Source organism: Peromyscus maniculatus, chromosome 19 (assembly GCF_049852395.1).
Source record: "Peromyscus maniculatus bairdii isolate BWxNUB_F1_BW_parent chromosome 19, HU_Pman_BW_mat_3.1, whole genome shotgun sequence".
Taxonomy (NCBI): domain Eukaryota; kingdom Metazoa; phylum Chordata; class Mammalia; order Rodentia; family Cricetidae; genus Peromyscus; species Peromyscus maniculatus.
Window position 1 is genome coordinate 64,858,112 of NC_134870.1, and position 20,589 is coordinate 64,878,700.

The 20,589-nt window shown below is 41.9% G+C and overlaps 1 protein-coding gene across 1 annotated transcript; it reads left to right on the forward strand.

The window, feature by feature from the left end:
• The first annotated feature begins 387 nt into the window (after positions 1 to 387).
• Mex3c (mex-3 RNA binding family member C) lies at positions 388 to 19,878 on the forward strand. The gene is made up of 2 exons (XM_006970095.4): positions 388 to 1,268; positions 18,483 to 19,878. Exons 1-2 carry the CDS (start codon positions 500 to 502, stop codon positions 19,706 to 19,708), a joined length of 1,995 nt encoding a protein of 664 aa, XP_006970157.2. The 5' UTR covers positions 388 to 499; the 3' UTR covers positions 19,709 to 19,878.
• Positions 19,879 to 20,589: the final 711 nt, after the last annotated feature.

Consider the following 20,589-nt stretch of genomic DNA (forward strand, 5'->3'; position numbering starts at 1 on the left):
AGAGGGCGGGGGCGGGGCCCGAGGGAAAAAAGGAACTAGAAGGCTGCGGGGCGAGAGGGCGGGCTCCCGGAGATTAAAAAGCAGCCAATCGGAGCGCGCCGGCTTCCTTCGGAGAGCGGCGTGGGGGCGTCGCCACGGCCGCCGCCGCCGCCGCCGCCGCGCGCGCGCGCCGGGGGCTGGTGAAGGCCATGAAACAAAAGAAACCCTGAGAGGGGAGCCCGCTGCCGTCCCCACCCACCCACCTAGTTACCTACCTCGGCTCCTTCCCCCAGGCCCCTCCACCCCGCCCTCGCGCGCTCCGGCGGCCCTGGCGCTGCTCAGCCCGGGGCGCGGGCGCCGCCGCCGCCGCCGCCGCCCGCCGCCGCCTCCTCCCCCGAGGAAAGGTGTTTGCGCGCTGAGCAGGGCCCGGGCCCTGTCCGCCATGGGGCCCGCCGCCCGCCGCGCCTGACGCGCCCGCTGCCGCCGCCGCCGCCGCCGCCACTGACAGCGCGCCGCCGCGATGCCGAGCGGCAGCTCCGCGGCCCTGGCCCTGGCGGCGGCCCCGGCCCCCCTGCCGCAGCCGCCTCCGCTGCCGCCGCCGCCGCCGCTGCCGCCCGCGGGAGGCCCGGAGCTCGAGGGGGACGGGCTGCTGCTGAGGGAACGCCTGGCCGCGCTAGGCCTCGACGACCCCAGCCCGGCGGAGCCCGGCGCCCCGGCGCTCAGGGCCGCGGCGGCAGCGGCGGCGCAGTGCCAGGCCCGGCGGGCGGCCGGGCTGGCTCCGGAGGAAGCCTCGCCGCCCGGCCGCCCGGCCACCTCCGAGACGGCGGAGCTGGAGCTGGAGGAGGACGAGGAGGAGGAGGAGGGGGAGGAAGCGGAGCTGGACGGAGACCTGCTGGAGGAGGAGGAGCTGGAGGAGGCCGAGGAGGAGGAGGAGGACCGGCCGTCGCTGCTGCTGCTGTCGCCGCCCGCGGCCACCGCCTCCCAGACCCAGCCGATCCCGGGCGGGCCCCTGGGGTCGGTGCTGTTGCCGACCGCCGGCTTCGATGCCCGGGAGGCGGCGGCCGCGGCGGCGGCGGCGGCGGCGGGGGTGCTGTACGGAGGGGACGATGCCCAGGGCATGATGGCGGCGATGCTGTCCCACGCCTACGGCCCCGGCGGCGGAGGGGCCGCTGCCGCCGCCGCTCTGAACGGGGAGCAAGCGGCCCTGCTGCGGAGGAAGAGCGTCAACACCACCGAGTGCGTTCCCGTGCCCAGTTCCGAGCATGTCGCCGAGATTGTCGGACGCCAGGGTGAGTGCGCCGAGGTTCCTCTGGGCACGGCCCTAGGCGTGGGTGGGAGACGAAAAAGACGAGAGCGTGCGGCGGAAGAAGGAACCCGGAGAGTTTGCCCCAAGTCCGCCGAGAAAGGGGCCTGGGGAGGGACCGCGGGGGTCGCGGAGGGGGAGATGGGTCACCTTGCAAAAACCCACGCCGTTCCGCTCCTTCGGCCTGACGGGAAGTGTTAAGTTTCTCGGGCCACCCCGTCTAGTAGTGTTGACTTTTTACTCGGTGTGTTCATGGAACAGCAGGCTGGCCTGGCACCAGAAACCTCAGTAAGGTGGTAAAAGGTCAGGTCAGAAGTTGTGGGTACGGTATTGTCTCCCGAAAGCTTCGAGATTGCAAGTTTGTGTAGCCGGGTGGCCTGTGAAAAGGATCATCCTTCCTTAGAACAGCTTGTGCAGATGAGAAGTAGAGCGACATGGAGGCAGCGTGTCCTGAGAACCTATCCGGGAGGGAAGCGATGTTCAAGTGGCCCCGTCGCCACCTCCCTCCTCCGCTACTTCTGGCTTTAGAAGTGCACCCCAACTCTGTTGGTCTTAGGTACTCAGTGGACACTTTTCTCAAAAAGGGATACTGTCAATCATTTGGAACACTTTAGCTGGTACGATGAAGGGAAAACTGGACATGTAGGTAATTAAGGAACTTTATGCTTTTGTGCAGTTTTCGATAAATTTTCTTCTTCACTTGCTAGAACACCCGGTCTGCAGACAGACTCCTCCCACATTGTTCAGACAAAGGACCTATGTCTCAGATTCCAGGAGTAGGTTTGTGAAGGTGGGGGAAGGGGATGGATGCACAGAGTACCTCTGTATCCGACATTTTTAGGGAACGTTCTCTGTGCTCAAGTGAAGCTTTGCCCCTTTTACGAAAAGGGGACATACTACCTGCTGCCGCCGTGATACCGCACGGGGTAGCCTGCTTGATATATGCCTCCTGTTGAGGTCAGAGATGATGGCACTGCTGATGATGATCTCATTTTCCCAAGTGGTCTAAAGTACACATAAATAAGAGATTGTTGAGTCGGTGACTTCACATGTAAGAGGTGGCCTGCTTCTTGGCTAGGATTTTGGTAAGAAACGCCTCTGTGATGTCTGCACACAAAATAGCTTGTAAAATAGCTTGTTTCAGATTGACTAATCAGTTTCACATGCCTCGCTTGCCAGTTGTAGGAGCTGATCAGGATAATAGCCCATGAGAAAACTGTTTATGTACATGAAATAAAAATGCATTTTATTTATAGATGCAGAATGAGGTGGCTTTTCATTTAAAATCATTGAGTGCTTGATTTTGCCGATAGTGACTTTATGATAATGAATAAGCTGAGAATTTGAGGTTGGTTCAGACAGACTTTCTGCTCTTTATCAGAAACGAACAATTTAATAGAATGGCTCTACAGTAATGTGACGGTAGTGGCACTAACTACACTAAGGCAAACAAATCTCACACGTGAGAACATGACCCTTAGAGAATGCAGTTTAGCAAACAAAGTATTGAACAACATAAGGAAAGGGTGGAGGAGTACCTGCTAGATGGTGATGAGAAAATCACCCAAATTTTGTTAGTGATTAGGATCTGGTGAACTGGGGTGATGGAAGGGGCCTGGAAAGTAATTATTTAGGCTGTGGAATATAGAAATTTGAATGGCATACTGGGAAAACACCTCAACATGGCTTAATTCGGTGTTCATGTGTTTGTCTACAGTAGCAAAGGAAAAGAACATTTGCTTGCTAGTTTTACCACATGACAATAACATATCTTGGTAGGTTTAGTTTAACGTGAACTTTTGTTCTTTACATCCTTAAGCACCTTAACAGTGAATTGGTAGTATTTATACAGATTTAAGTTGCACGTTTTTATTTTGTGCTATTACATGATAAATGTCTTAGTTTTTCTTCTTAGGGCTGTGCTTATTGGTTAATAAGGAAATAGGAATCTGTGTCTTAGAACATGGAGACAAATTGCTGACTGTTCTTGCACTTAATATTTCCCAGAGTTGCCGGTACTGTTAAAAGTATGTCATCTTCCTCTATCTTATCTTAAGGGCAGAAAGTCTTGCCCTTTTCCTGTTTTGCTCCATTCAACTAGTGGATCATTGACCCCCTTTACCACCCCCACACCCTAGCAGCATGGTAATAAAACCTGTATTTGCTCACTCCTATAGAGAACCAAGTTGCTTCTAATGTCCACATCCGTTTACTGTGTGAAAATTTCTCCTTGTGAGAGTACCTGTTCTAAGTGGGTTTTTAAAAAGTGAGTTTAAAAAAATAAATCATTTTGAGTTTTTGTTTGTTCTGGAAGAGCTAAATGTTCATCCTTAAGAATTAGCCATTCCTGCCATGTTATTCATTACCTGAAGTCACAATTTTCTATTTGACATCTCTTAATTGGTTTTGGAAATAACTATGTCACAGATGGAGACATTCATAACTTCAGCTCTGCAGCAAAGAATATAGGATGAATGGAATTCTGAGTCATACATAGCTAGCAGCACTCGCAGATAGCCCCTAGTTCTGTTGTCTTTCAAAAAACATACATTGCATTTGTTTTGTTTATGGTTGGACAGGTTTCATCATATAGCCTGGCTGCTGGGCTCACAAACATGTGCCTCTACATGTATCCCCAGACCAATTTTTTTTTCAATGTTCATGAGTGTTTTGCCTTCATGTGTGTATATGCACCACATGTGTGCCTGGTGCCTACAGAGGTCAGAAGGAGGGTGTAGGGTCCCTTGCAACTGGAGTTAAAAGATGATTATAAGCCACCATATAGTGCTGGGAACTGAACCCAGGTCCTCTGCAACTGTTGAGCCATCTCTCCAGCCCCAAGACCATGGTTCTTTTAGAACCATGGTCTGTGTATGTGTACTTAAGTGCAGGTGCTTGCAGAGACTATAGTCAGATCCCCCTGGACTTGGAGCCACAGCTACCAGATGTGGGTGCCAGGAACTGAACTGGAATCCTGGAAGAGCAGTGTGTGCTCTTAACCACTGAGCCATCTCTTCATCCCTCGTCTCCCCAGACCACTTATAATAGTGATGAAAACTGGCAGAGCATATGACCTCCTATTTACTTCCAGGAGCGTATGGCCCTTGTACACTGTTAAATTGGTCTTGTTACTGTTGTCGTGTTTAAGTGTTGCATTTTGTGAAATTAACAATATTGTTAATATTGTAATAAAATGTATTGATTATACTCAATAAACTATATTAATAAGATAAATTAGGAACTAGAGAGATAGTAATAATAAAAGAAATTTTAAAATATAGACATCAAAATAAGTCTAAAGCTGAGAAGATGGCTTACTCCACAGGCACGAAGTTCAGACTCCAATAGCACCATATCAAAGCTAGATCTGGTGCCATACAGCTGTAATCCCCGCTTTGTGAGACTGACACAGAAGGACCTGACACTTGCTAACCAGTCACTGGGCTCCAGATTCAGCAGGAGACCCTTTCTCAAACAAGGGGAAGAGCCATAAAGGAAGGCACCCATCATCAACCTCCAGCCTCTGCGTGGCATGCACAGATGTACTCATATTGAAAGCATTGTAAAATCTTGTTTTGTAAATACAGAATATCTGTTTTTAAGTGTAGTGCCTGTAAGACATTAATTGTGGTTGACAGGTTTGATTGACATCAACAGGTTTTTTGTTTTGTTTGTTTGTTTGTTTTGGTTTTTTCAACACAGGGTTTCTCTGTAGCTTTGGAGCCTTTCCCGCACTAGCTCTGTAGACCAGGCTAGAACTCACAGAGATCCGCCTGGCTCTGCCTCCTGAGTGCTGGGATTAAAGACGTGCGCCACCACCGCCCAGCTTGGATCCATTTTTTACTACACTATCAACTAATTAAATGCTGTAAATTGAGTTTAAGATCAGTGTTCATTTTCAGCTATTTTTAACGACTTTAATTTTTAGTATATGTTCTTTAACCTTATAGGTCTAGAAAAGTACCCCCCCCCCCCCCAGCTGAGGACCGAACCCAGGGCCTTGCACTTGCTAGGCAAGTGCTCTACCACTGAGCTAAATCCCCAACCCCAAAAAGTCTTTATTTAATTGTACATTCTGTCCAAAAAAAAAAAACCCTTAACTTTGTATCCCCAATATACAGTATATACACAGTAGTGTATAAATAATGTATGCTGAAATAATGTACATCATACAAAAATTTTAACAAGGTAAAATAAAAATGGGTTCTTTGTTTTTATTTGTATGCCCATATTCTTATACTCTAGATGTCACTGAGCTAGACCATTTAGAAAACTCCCTCATTGATTAAAGATCTTGTTACCGCTGATCTCCAGTGACAGTGTGTATTAGTATGGGGGCAGGGGGCTTCCTCTTGTTTCAAATTTTTATCAGTAGTGTTTGATGAGAAGAAACAGAAAACTTGGTCTTGCTGTGCATAGATTTCCCATCCAAAAGTACGTATGTATTTTGCTAAAGAATTTTTTATATATAGTTATATATATGTGTGTGTGTGTATGTATGTATGTGTGTGTGTGTGTGTGTGTGTGTGTGTATATATATATATATATATATATATAAATTCTTTTTTCTGGAGAAGGTGGTTGGCTTTGACCCCTTGGCTAAGTACTGCTGGATATTTTACCAGTGTCATCTATTAGGTGGTTATAGGCATTTTGCAGATGTCCAACTTGGATTTCTAAATGATAATCTGTATACTTAGTAGATAGATTTAGGCCAGTTTTAAACAGTGTGATTTCCACCATTAGTAACTTAAACTCAGGAAATTTTGGGGAAAAAACCAAGTATATTTGCAGTTAAAAAGAAAAAAAAAGTTTCTAGGGATATAGGCCAGGAGGCCCTGGGTTCCATCTCCAGCACCATCAAAAAAGAAAAAAAGGAGAGAGAAAAAAGGGAGGGTGCTACTTTAGGAAACACCAAATAGGTAAATAGATCATGGTAAAACTTGTATTGATTTTTTTTTTTTTTCTTTTTGATGGCTTCTCACTATGTAGCCCAAGGTTAGCCTCCTGCCTCAGCTTTTAACTTACCATACTACTAGTTAATATAAAGAGATTTGCAAAATTCAATCTGATAATTAAGCCTTTAAGCTACTTGCTTTTTCTATTTTTGTTTGACGGAAAGTCTCCATGTTCAGGCTTGCCTCAAGTCAAACTCCAGATTTCTGCCCCCGCCTTATGAGTGCTGGGATTGCAGGCATATTATCACACCCAGCTAGTAATTTTCTAGTACTAGAATTACCAAACCCAAAGAAATTAAATGTATGCATAGAATAATGCTGTGTGAATAGTTGTCTGTGACCGACTGAGAATTTTACGTTAATCTTCAGTATATAGAATCTTTCATGCTAGTGTTTGAATTTAGGACAGTTGTGTGTGTATAGTTATTGCCTTTGTCTAGTAAACAGAAGACGACAAATTATTGCATGTAAGGAAAGCCTTATTTGACCACACACGAAATAGTAAGACTTAGCTTTAAAATAATAGAGAATTTGTTACTGAAAATTGCAGGTGTAGTTGAAATTAGGCATAAAGGATTTGATCGTGAACATTGTTTCCCTATAACACTCTTCACCCTTGCCTTCTCCTCTTTATGTTAACTTCATCGCTGTTGCCAGGGACTTGGGACAACTCTTATCTTCTGTGCAAATTTTAGATGAAATCTAAAATTGTCATTTTAGTGTTTTACCTAAAAGATACCAGATCTTTCAAGTTTATAGTATGTACTTCCAGCAAAGGGTTAAGTAGACTAGAAGAGAATCTTACAGATAACTGAGTCCACTTAAAACTTTTATTGTTTTGGTTTATTAGTGGTGTTGGAGATCTCTAACCCAGGAACTCATGCATGCTAGACAAGTTCTCTACCACTGAGAACTACATCCCCAGCCTGGTAATTCTGAGAATTCTATTACCATTTTCTACGGGGTATGAACATCAGGGCTCTAGCAAGGAAACTAATTTACATCGTCTTCTGGCTGTTGCAGCTTAAAGGCCAAATGGAACTTTTTTTTCATTAAATATTTGAACTTCTCTAACATACTTAAGGGTGAATTTTAGAATCACTAATTTGGGAGTGGAAAGATGGCTCAGCTAATAAGAGCACTTGCTGCTCTATAATGAAGACAAGGGTGAAAATCCTAGCACTCACATTCAACGGTTCACAAATACCTGTAATTCCAGCTCAAAGACTTCTGATGCCCTCTTCTGACCTTGAGTGTCTGTGCACAAAATGTGTGCATACACTCACCCATAAATAATAATAAAAAATAATCTAAAGATTTAGGTGTTTTTTTTGGGGGGAGGGGGTCATTGTTCTTTTTTTTAACTTGTTTTCTTTTTGTTTTTTGTTTTTTGTTTTTTTGTTTGTTTTTTTGAGACAGGGTTTCTCTGTGTAGCTTTGTGCCTTTCCTGGAGCTCACTTGGTAGCCCAGGCTGGCCTCGAACTCACAGAGATCCGCCTGGCTCTGCCTCCCGAGTGCTGGGATTAAAGGCGTGCGCCACCACCGCCCGGCATTAACTTGTTTTCTTAATGTGCAAAACTAGATGATATCATAGAGTTCATAATCTCAGCTTTGTCCAAAAAGAGCTCCTAATTCATACAGAAGTAAATGGGATTTCAGTCATCAGTTAGATTGACTGCACGTTTTGTCCTGACTTTGCAGTGTGTAATACCTTAACATTTTTTCAACCTAATGTGTCTCTAGGAGTTAGGGCTGTGTGAGTGTGTGCACTTGTTTGCAGAAGCCACAGAAAGATGTTGGATGTCTTCCCCTTTCAGCTCTTGATTTTATGAGATGGAGTCTTCCACTGAACCTGAAGCTCCCCATTTTGGTTAGGCTGGCTCACTTAAGAGTAAGCTCCTGGAATCCACCTATCTCCACTCCACACAGCACTGAGTTATATGCACAGGCAGCCATATCTGGGTTTTGTGGATGCTGGGGATTTGACTTCAGGTCTTTTCACGGGTACACATACATAACACACACACACACACACACACCACATACACATCGAGCATAGAGACACTCTCTTAGGACTTAGCTAATTAATGTTCACCAGACTTTGAATATATAATACTGAAATTGAGTTCTTACAGTGTGAAAGGAACTTTTGAATAGTCTTATCATTGTAAGAGGAAAAGGACTTTATAAAATCAAATACTGTGGCTCCCCTTGTTAATTGTACTATCTTATGTTAAATAGTGTTGTTTTTAAAGGAAAAGAGTGGGGAGCCGTGAAAAGTGTGAAACTAAGGAAGTTTGAGTCTGAGATCTAACATAGCAGCTAAGATATCCTATCCCTCAAAGTTCTTTTCCTGCTCTTCCCAAAACACTCTATGAAGAATAAGTGAAAATGTGTCTATAAGAGAGGTTTTAGGAAGCTGGAGTGCTTTAGAAATTATTTTTTCAAAGCCAGTTCCAGTCTCTCTGGTATTAGCTGAGTTTACTCGGCGTGAGAAATAGTGGGAAATGGTTCTAAATTCTAAATGCTGAAACAGGAGTTATGATTAGCTTAGGGGGAAGGGTGGTAGGGTGAACCCAGGGCCTTGGACATGGCAAGCGTATACTTTACCACTCAGCTATATAACCCATTCCAGTAAGCTTTTTAATATAGTATTTTAATTTTTCCTCACAACTAAGTGAGGAAACTATCTTTAATACTAGTTGCTCTCACATGACAAAGAGGTAGATAGAGGCTTCATGGCATGTTTTAAGTTCACTGATTCATGATAGTTTGTCCATACATTCTTACATTTTCAATCTTCACTAACTCTTCCTTGAGGAAAGACTAGACACACATATGTGAATTTGATTGTCCCAGTGTTTTTGACTTTAGAGAATGATGAAGATATTTCCTATAGGAGGAATTTGATACAAAAAGTAAGCTTTAAGAAAGACCCAGAGATTGATTGGATCCTAACGAGGAAGCAACAGGTCAGTCATGGTCATTTAGAATCCTGTTCTGCAGACTATCAGGAGTTTTGTTGCATGTATTTTCTTTGAACTAGACTATAAACTATTTCAATGTGGTAGCTATGGCACTGAGTTAATCCATTGTTTATGTATGTGGATTGTGTTTCATGTTGGTGAACTTCCTTGTGAAGACCAAAGGTCAGCCATGAATGCCATCATTCCTCAGGAACATCTACTTTGGTTGGGTTTGACGTTGAAGATAAATTTTTATTTTTTGGGTTTGTTTGTTTGTTTGTTTGGTTGTGTGTGTGTGTGTGTGTGTGTGTGTGTGTGTGTGTGTGTGTGTGTGTGTGTGTGTACCTGGTAAGGAGTATCAGATCCCCTGGAATTGGAATTACAGTTGGTTGTAAATGTCTAATATTAGTGCTAGGAACCAAACTAGGGTCCTCTGGGACAGCTGCAAGCACTCTTAACCATTGTGCTAGTTCTTCAGTCCCTACCTGGATTTTGATCCAGTCTCTCTCATTGGCTTGGAGTTTGCTGCTCAGACTAGGCTGGCTGGACAACAGCCCCAGGCATCTATCTCTGAGATTACAAGTGCACACCAACACATCTGGCTTTTGATGTAGGTTTTGAGGGTTGAACTCAGTTGTCTGTTCGCACCACAGCACTTTTCCAATAGCTGTCTTCCCATCTCTGTTTCTTAAATTTAGTTCATAAAGCCGTACAGATAGTTTCTACTTCTCAAGGTTCCGTTGTGTTAATTGCAGGGAGAAAGTATGGTATGTATGCTAGGAAGGTATCCCAAGTTATTTAAGAAAAGATCTGAACAGAAATGGAACAGCATGCACTTATAGAAGATGAGAGAGACTAAAAGTAATTAGTTTTTGCCATTTAATATTAGGAGGAAAATGAATTTACATTAAGACCAAGGAGTTGCTATTTTTCTCAAAAGTTAAGTAAGCTATTCAAGTTTAATCTCCTTCCCATTTTTATTACATGATGTATGCATAATTTCCCAATATTTGCAGAAGATTATCAGAAATGAACATGGGCATGGTTCTGGGGTTTGTGGGGTTTTTTTTTTGTTGTTGTTGTTGTTTTTGTTTTCCTTGTTTTTCGAGACAGGGTTTCTCTGTGCAGCTTTGCGCCTTTCCTGGATCTCATTCCATAGACCAGGCTGTCCTCGAACTTACAAAGATCTGCCTGCCTCTGCCTCCTGAGTGCTGGGATTAAAGGCGTGCACCACCACCGCCCGTGGGGTTTGTTTTTAAGGCATAAGTTTTCTTAAATCACTATACATACACTAATTTATTAAATATTTGGAAAATACAATGAGTGCAATTTCTGTATAAAACTCATCCTTGTTTTAAAAAAAATCAGGAACACCAGATACACAAGATTCAGAATGCAAATAGTTCTACCTCCGGCTTGCATGCTATCACGTTCTCCTTTTTCTGCTGATTATTGTGATGACCTTTCATTCCAGATAAGTCAGTCTTCCCTTCCAGCTCTGTAACTAATCATCTTTCCCCGAATCTTTTGTCCATGGAAGATTAAGTCCCTTATCTGACTTGAAAACTTCTCCCTCTCTAGTCACCTGAAGCTCTCAAAATGCTGAACTAGTTTTAATGTCTCTACTGTACCGCTGTGCACTCCAGTTTCCTGCTTTTGTACTTCCTCCCTGCTTGGCAAAACTACTTCAAGCTTCTTGTCAAATGTCTTTGAGTTTGGCCTGTGCTTGTGTGTAGAGGACAGAGGTCAATGTTAGGTTTTGTCTTCAGTCACTCTCTGCCTTATCTTTTGAGACAAAAATCTCTCTGTGAACCTGGAGTTCACTGATTCATCTAGATTAGCTTGCTAGCTAGCCTCAGGGGTACTCACTGAGGTTCTCCTATCGTACATGTGTAACAGGCTCTTCACCATCTATCTCCTAGGCCCTTAAAGCCTTCCTTCATGTGTTTTAAAGCAGTAAAACTAATCTACTTCTGAGTGTTCCCACTGCTCTGTAAGCCTGTGTTCATTAAAGCAACCATTGCTTGTATCCCTTGGGACATGAGCTCCTTGAAGTCAGAAATAACCAAGTTTCTCATACTGCTGGAAGTAGACCCTGTACTTTACTTTAGGGGGAGTTTAACATTTAAATGGTTAAGCTCAGCATTAAAGTGAACTAAAGTTCAGGATGAATGAACTGCTCTTGGTGCCGAAGAAGTGATTTAGCTAGGAACACCTTGACTGACACACCCCTTCAGATAGATCCAGAGAACAAACAGCTTTTGTTGATCTCCCACTAAGCTACTCACCTAGATAGAGCCACATTCGTATCAGTATGTGGAGTCCGTATCAGTAGTTAGCTTATAGTATGTTTCTTTTCTTCCTGTTTGATTAGTAACACTATCCCTTCAATGTTTTATAAATCTCCATACCTCTCCTTGGCCAGTAGAGGCAATTTTATTACTATTCCTCCATTGAGTTTAAAATTCCCTTGAACCAATACATCCTTTAAAAGCTGGGGGCTTAGAAGAAAGGAAGGAGTAATATAATTAGCAGAACTTCACACATCCAAAGATTTTTAACCCTAACCGACCATCAGCACCAAAGAAACAATTGAATTTAAGTGTTTGCTTCACTTGGCATGTTGCAAATGTGCTTAAGGACATGGATTTAGCTGTGTGAATGGGGTCTGGGATTATCTGGTAGGCCCAGTTGAAATAAAATGAGTCCCTAAAAGCAGAAAATTTCTTGGCCAGGTGTGAACTCTGGCTGAGGAAGAGAGATATAAACTTGACTGCTGACTGAAGAATGTGGATGGCTCTAGAACCATAAACACCTGAATTCTGCCACCAACATAAATCTTTTATTTTATTTTATTTTACAATACCATTCAGTTCTACATATCAGGTTCCCCTATTCTCCCTCACCCCCACCCCCTCCCCTTACTCCCAGCCTACCCCCCATTCCCACCTCCTCCAGGGCAAATCCTCCCCCGAGGATTGCGATCAACCTGGTAGACTCAGTCCAGGCAGGTCCAGTCCCTTCCTCTCAGACTGAGCCAAGTGTCCCTGCATAAGGTCCAGGTTTCAAACAGCCAACTCATGCAATGAGCACAGGACCCACTGCCTAGTTGCCTCCCAAACTGATCAAGCCAATCAGCTGTCTCACCTATTCAGAGGGCCTGATCCAGCTGGGGGCCCCTCAGCCTTTGGTTCATAGTTCATGTGTTTCCATTCATTTGGCTATTTTTTTTTCAATAATTAAGTAAAACCGAAATTTATTATAAGCCACAGTCGTCCTAGGGGCCTCCATGCTATATATATAGCCTCCATGGTTCTATGGGTTGTGGTCTGATTGTACTTTATTTTATGTCTAAAATCCACTTATGAGTGAGTACATACCATGACTGTCTTTCTGGGTTTGGGTTACCTCACTCAGGATGATTTTTTTCTAGTTCCATCCATTTGCCTGCAAATTTCAACCAACATAAATCTTTAGGGAATCATACCTTCTAGAGCTTCCAGGAAAGAAATTTGAAGAGGAAAAAAAAAACCAGGTCCTACCATGATTTTGATTTTTCACTCTGTTGAAACCTGTGTGATATTTTTGTAACAAATGTATATTTTATGTGCGTGCGTGTGTGTGTGTGTGTGTGTGTGTGTGTGTGTGTGTGTGTGTGTGTGTGTGTGTGTGTGTGTATGGATAGATATCTATGTTTATGTCATTGGAAAACACCATTTATGGTCATTAGTAATAGTGTTGGAATACTATAGCAGGGCTGGAGAGTATGCTCAGTGGGTTAGAACTCTTGCTGTGTAACCATAAGGACCTGAATAGATCCCAAAACTCAGCATGGCTCCCAGCCTAGCTCCAGTTCAGTGAGAAACTCGTCTCAAGGGAAGAAGGTGAAGTATGATAGATCAGGACACCTGATGTCATCCGCCCTTTCTTTGGAAGAGGTCTCTTAACCTTGAGAAACGAGATAGAATGTTTGGCTATACAAAGGAGGGAGGGGACAAGTTGTGGCTGAAGTTGGAGAGTTTTAGCCTAAAACAGCCCTAATCTCAATGATAGAAAGGGAAAATGGGTTCAGATACCAACAAGGTAAGCTAGGGGCTTTATTGCAGGGAATTTACTTCAAACTAAGTTGAAGTTGCAGCTCTGAAATTTGTTAGTGCTCTAGTTCTTGACCCATAAGCTTCTGGTCCAAGTTTCCACCCTGTAACTACCATCAATAAAACTTTAATACATGCTGGCTTTATCTATAGATATAAGAAAACAAGTAGTAGTCAGTACATTTAAGAGTTGCAAAACTGAGTTTGACTTTCAGATTATGAAATTATTTATCCTGCTGATATATAACTTAAAATAATCACAGCAGTGGTAGCTAAAAGTCTTAAACAAAAGTAAAGTATTATTCATATATTCTATTCATATTTATTTGATTTGAAATCACAATGAAAAGTCTCTTACCCTGTCCCTCCAAGTCAATTTTATGAATACATTATATTCCATTCTACAACTGTCTTAGCCTCATGCTTACACAAATAATAAGGAATAAAATACTGAGAGCATCTTGCACTTACACTAGGATCACCTCTACAAATGCGATTATGTGGGTACAGGATAATTTTGATACACAAACTGCTCTCTGCAAATTGTCCACCTTGACCAACTAAATATGGTCTCTCCGTCCCACTTTTCAGTATTGTAATGTTGACATTGACAGCTGTAGGTGGGAAAACTGGATTAGTTACTGCAGAAAGAAGAATTTCCATCTAGCCAGGCAGTGGTGGTGCACACCTGTAATCCCAGCACTCAGGAGGCAGAGGCAGGTGGATCTCTGAGTTCAGGGCCAGCTGGGGCTGGACAAGAGAAACACTATCTTGAAAAACAAAACCAAACACACACACACACACACACACACACACACACACACACACACAATTACATCTTAAAAGCAATTTGTTTGCTTTGCTGTATGTCGTTTCTTTTATCTGTTTGTCTTTTGGGGGTTGTGTTTATAGTGGAAAAATAATGGGGGTGCAAAAGAGAAATTAGGCATTTATGAGATGAGTTGTAAACATTTTAATTTTTTAGCTATTTTTTATGGCTTTTTTCCATGCAACAACTATTTTTTAAATATACCACAATTTATCAGTACCTTGTTGCTTCTGTTTTGTAGCATCTGGAGTTGCCAGTTTCTCCATTTATTTAAAGTATCTGAATTTTCTAACATTTAAGATGAAATACTCCATAAAGCTTTCTTTTCCTCTCTACCTACAAAGAAGTTATAAAATTGTTACTTCTCCTTAAGTTAATGTCACCTTTTGAAAACTACCTCTTCAAGCGGTCCCCACCTTCACAATGTGATTGTAGAAACCATGTTATTTGTAACTCAGTATCCTTATGTTATATAGAAGCCATGTTGTGATGACAGAGGTTTCCTGCAGTCTATGTTGAACTGTCTTAAAATTTAGGGAGAGAAGTGCTTACCTCTGTTTCTATTGGCAGTGGCTTAAAAGGCTTGGTCTTAACTGCCTTTGTTTGCTTGATTGTTTTACCTCCTTTCCCTGCTCTGCAAAACCAAAGTACATTACCCTTTGTGGGCAATGGTTTTCCTATCTCAGAGGTGATTCAGAGCTAAAGTGTCTTATTTTTTCACTGACTACACATTAAACACCTGTTTTTAGTACCAACCATAGGTCAAATAAGTGTTGTACCTGTAAGCTAGAACTGACATTACTTAAATTACTGTCTCACCAGATGTTTTGTTTTTGGGTTGTTTGTTTGTTTGTTTTTTCTCTTTTGGTTGGGGTGTGTGTTACAGTGCTAGGAATTGAACCCAAGAGCCTCCTGCCTGCTGGGCAAGCACTATACCACTAGGCTATTCTCCCAGCCCTCTGCAGTAGTTATTTAGAAAGGGGTCCTAATTTTCTGTTGATTGATACTAGAAAAGATTGAAAGGAGACAAACAGACTCTAAAAATACTTTGCATTTAATAGAAATTGCCCGTGTTTTTCTGCAGGCTGAACCAGGACTGCCTGTTACTGGGAATGAGGTTTTATTTTTCAGTATGTATGTGTTACGTACTCATGTGTATGTGCTGGAGCCTTGTTCCTTGAGATACAATCTCTTTCCTGAACCTGCAGCTAGGCTCATAGCCGGCAAACTCCAGAGATCCTCCTGTCAAAGTCACCCTCAAGTAGTACTGGGGTTACAAGTACACCTGTGGTGGCTTTTCCCATGGCACTGGGGATTCGAACTTAGGTCTTCGTGCTTGTGCAGCAAAGGGCTCTTACCTACTAAGCCATGTCTGCAACCCAGGAGGAATGAGGCTTTTAGGAGGCTGCCTTCCTACCAAGTTGTAGCCTGGAGTGTAAACTCAAGTAACTGAATGATACTCTTGAGTATAGAGGATGACCAGCTAGTATTTTGCCTTTCAGATTTTCTTAGGCATCTCTGTAGGTCACATGTTGTCCAGGAGATGTGATCTCAATTCTCAACCCCAAGCAGCATCTACTATGAGGAAGATTTAACTGTGTAGAGACAGAAGATTTGCTGTGATCGCCCAGTTCATTTTATTGTACATTAAAAACAAATATAACTCATCTTTTACTCAAAAGTAACCATCACCAATTTGGTTTTAATATAGTTGATTGTAGATGTAGTCTTACTGTAGCACTTAGAAAAGTTTTCATGTTTCATAGTAATATGTTTACTTGTGATTTCTGGATAGATCCCACCAAACTATCTCCTACCCCGATAACCCTATTGTACTAAATTAAATGCTTTTCTTAAATATTTGTTTTGGGCCCTGCTGTTAGGAGTGTGGTTTGTTTCTTCTTTGTCTACTAGTATAGTTCTTAATTTTCCTTGTTCTCTTGAACTATGAGATTTCTGAAAGTTTAATAAAATGAAGGAAAAAATAATAAGATACCAGGGAAAGCTCTTTGAGGAAGAATGCTTCATCTTTATGTCACACCCAGTGACACTTCAATACATTTTGTTTTCAGAGAATCTGAGCCTGGGTTTTCATGGTAATGTACCTAGGACCCAGTATGAAAAAGGCAGCCATTTCTTTGTAAGTTATATAGTTGTTAGAAGGAGGAACAGGGACCTTGATTAATTTGTGGTTAGGATTCAAGTTCCATAGTAGGTTAAGCTGTTTTAAATATGCTATCATTTAATTTGCATGGACATGAGACTAGCAGTATGGGACCAGAAGATGAAAATCTTGAAAGGCAGGCATTAAAGGGGACTTTGGGGTCCAAAATAACATTAAAAAGGCCCAGTGTTCTAATACAGAAAATTAGCAGTCTTCCTTTCCACAAATATTACATGGCAACCCAGTAGCATATATAGATGGATATTCAATTTCCCAGTGCTTTGATAATTTAAAGGGCAGCCATAGGAGAGAAGGAACATCCTTGAGGACAAGGTACCTAAACCAAACCCAGACAGTTAATAGGAGTTAAACAAAACAGAGCTGGGACTGAAGAACTAAAGAGGGAAGATTTCAGTTATGGAAACCGGGAAGGGTGAATGTGCCATAGGTTGAAGTATACTATAGAGTTTAAAAGAGTGGAGGAATGGGCGTAGGAAGAATGCAAGTGAAAAGGTCAGGAACTAGCTGAGGAAATGCTTTGTGTGCCATATTGTTTCGACTTCAGTGTATCAGGAACTCTGCACAAAGAAGTGACCCTATATATAACCCATGCTATATTGAGAAAGCATCGTCCTATTAGAGAAAATAAAGAAAAATAACTCAAGTAAGGTGAAGTTTGGGGTTGTAGATATGTATTGTAGGTGTGTGGGCTCAATTGTATATCTAATTATAGAAAGCCTTGGTTTTTACCCATTAATGACTTGTCAGGGACAAGAGAGGAAAGGGAGACTTACGAAAAAGGCCTGCCAAACTGTGGCTATCTTCAGTAACACCGCCTTCTTTATTTATTTATTTTTTTGAGAAAATAATTGTATGATGTAATCATGAAAATTAATTTATTCTTGGAATCTGCTTAATTTCTTTGAAAACTAATTCCAGACATTTAAGCCATAGTTGTATATTTGACAGTTTGGAGACTTATGTATCCTGCATAATTGGCACTAATTCTGTGGTCACTCAAAAACAATTGATTTAAAGTTAAGAATTTTGAAAAATTAAACGTGTCCTCCATATTTTATTTTAACTTAGGTACACTTAGGGGTTGAGACCAAAGCTTTGAGTTTGGGTTTGGAGCTGGTATTCCTCTAGCCATTTTCCGTGGGTCTTCAATATTTGTTTCTTTAAATGCATCAAGAACTTTACATCAGGCACAAAAATCATTCTGTATTACTTTTTTTAATCCTGCACTTTTTGTGGTTGCCTCCATATATTTAAAAAAAAAAAAAAAACAGCTTATTTTCCCATGTCACTCCTCCTTAATTTTTTAAAACATTCAGATTAGTTTTTAATTTGTAAGATTTATTTGCTTGAATACAACTATCATAAATTAGATAGCAATAAATAATTGTTCTTTAATAAGCCAAGAATTTAACTGGGATCTGAAGAAAGATAGCCACTAGCCATGAATGTTGGTTTCAATAGAATTTTACAAAGGAGTCATGTTAAAGCAATAAAATAATCAAGTGAAAGTCATAGAGTATTTGAAAATTAAAATTCTTGAAATAAAATAGCATAGATTTCTACATCACACACAGCTTAACTCTGGCTCTACCACTGATGTGTGAACGTAAACAAGTTATGTAATTTTTCTAAGCTTCAGTTTTGTTTTCTTAGTAAAATGAGGTAATGGTCCAGAACTTAGAGTTCTCAGTGGGTTAAATGAAACAACAAATATTCTTATAATATTTTAATAACACTGAGTCCAGTTAGTGCAAGACAATGTTAACTATCTCAATTACATTTAATATTTTTCTTGCCGCCAACATTTTTGCAAAGTAGAAAGTCACTAGTATTATAAAACTCAGTCTTACTGATGGTATAGTTTTCCTATATAGAATACTTTGTACATCTTTCCAAGTAACTAATAAAGAACAAGCTAGACTTCTGAGTTGTAACCGCCCAGTAGAGGTTCCCTCTCTTCCCAAAAGAAAGAATGCAAGACGAGTACACATCCATCTCCGGCAGTATTGCATGGAATTGGGGAAATGTCATCATTTAGTGTTAAGATATGACAGAGACTCTTAAGAACTATACTCTAAAGGGCATTTAGTTTGAAAAGAACTTTTCATGGTTTGTCTTTAAAATACTTTTAAAGTAGATACTAATTCTGAAACGTTTTCTTTTAACAGGTTGTAAAATTAAAGCACTGAGAGCCAAGACAAACACGTATATCAAGACACCTGTTCGTGGTGAAGAGCCCATTTTTGTTGTCACTGGACGGAAAGAAGATGTTGCCATGGCCAAAAGAGAAATCCTCTCGGCTGCAGAGCACTTCTCTATGATTCGTGCATCTCGAAACAAAAATGGCCCTGCGCTGGGAGGGTTGTCCTGTAGTCCTAATCTGCCTGGTCAAACCACGGTCCAAGTCAGGGTCCCCTATCGTGTGGTAGGGCTAGTAGTTGGACCAAAAGGAGCAACAATTAAGAGAATTCAGCAGCAGACCCACACATACATAGTAACTCCAAGCAGAGATAAGGAGCCGGTCTTTGAAGTGACAGGGATGCCCGAAAATGTTGATCGAGCACGGGAAGAAATAGAAATGCATATCGCCATGCGCACAGGAAACTACATAGAGCTCAACGAAGAAAATGATTTCCATTATAACGGTACCGATGTGAGCTTTGAAGGTGGCACTCTTGGCTCTGCATGGCTCTCTTCCAATCCAGTTCCTCCTAGCCGTGCAAGAATGATGTCCAACTATCGAAATGACAGTTCTAGTTCTCTAGGAAGTGGTTCCACTGATTCCTATTTTGGAAGCAATAGGCTAGCTGACTTTAGTCCAACAAGCCCATTTAGCACAGGAAACTTTTGGTTTGGAGATACACTACCATCTGTAGGCTCAGAGGATCTTGCAGTAGACTCTCCTGCCTTTGACTCTTTACCAACATCTGCTCAAACTATCTGGACTCCATTTGAACCAGTTAACCCACTCTCTGGCTTTGGGAGTGATCCTTCTGGTAACATGAAGACTCAGCGTAGAGGAAGTCAGCCATCAACTCCTCGTCTGTCTCCTACATTTCCTGAGAGCATAGAACACCCACTTGCTCGGAGGGTCAGGAGCGACCCACCTAGTACAGGCAACCATGTTGGCCTTCCAATATACATCCCTGCTTTTTCTAATGGTACCAATAGTTACTCCTCTTCCAATGGTGGCTCCACCTCTAGCTCACCTCCAGAATCAAGAAGAAAGCACGACTGTGTGATTTGCTTTGAAAATGAAGTTATTGCTGCCCTAGTTCCATGTGGCCACAACCTCTTCTGCATGGAATGTGCCAACAAGATCTGTGAAAAGAGAACGCCATCATGTCCAGTTTGCCAGACAGCTGTTACTCAGGCAATCCAAATTCACTCTTAACTATATATATATACATAAATACTATAGCTCTATATGGACTCATAAAGGCATGGGTATAATGGGACCCCCAGTAAACTTCCTAATGAATTCTTATGACTGTTAGCAGGCTTTATTGGGATTAGGCTAAAGTTGTTAGTACACTTATAAAAGGCTGCTATGGTAACACTAAACCTAAGTGGTCTCTTGTCTATTAGTTTGGTTTGGATTATTAATACTATCTTGTAGACTCAGAGACATAGCTTGTATAAGAGTTGTTAAAGCTGAAGTTCTGCTTGGCTGTGTAAGCTATGAGCAAGATGTATCCATCCGAGATTGTAGTCAGTGGGTCCCAAAGCCTCGCCACATTAAGAGTTTATGGAGGGTGCCTGGCATTACAGACGACTGACACTTCCAGTGCTGCCTTCTTTACACTGCCAGTTTTGACACAACAGGTTTGTTTTTTATTTCACAACAACTTCTGCCTAATTCTGCAGGATTGCAAGTAACTTTTTAAAGCATTGTGATTACTTATTAGTAATAATAGGGCTGATGGCAGTTTACTAGATCACTGGTTATAATTTGGGACAAAAACTGCTACATTGACTTTCATCTCGCCCAGAGTGCTCAAGGCTGGTATGTTCAGTGGATCAGGAATACAATTGTCTTTGATTGTGAATTCCTACCCATTGCCTCCCTTGTTGAATGTGGAAATAGCCGCCTGGGTTTTCCCATTTCAGGATGGGCTTTGGGATGCACCTATATTGGCTGAAAATTTTGAGAATGCGAACATTCCATTCATTAGTCTGATCAAGCTATTAATATTTAGACTGTAGATCAAAATGTGAAACATTTTATGTTCAATCCATATTGTCTTGCACATTATAAATATATTTTTATTTTTT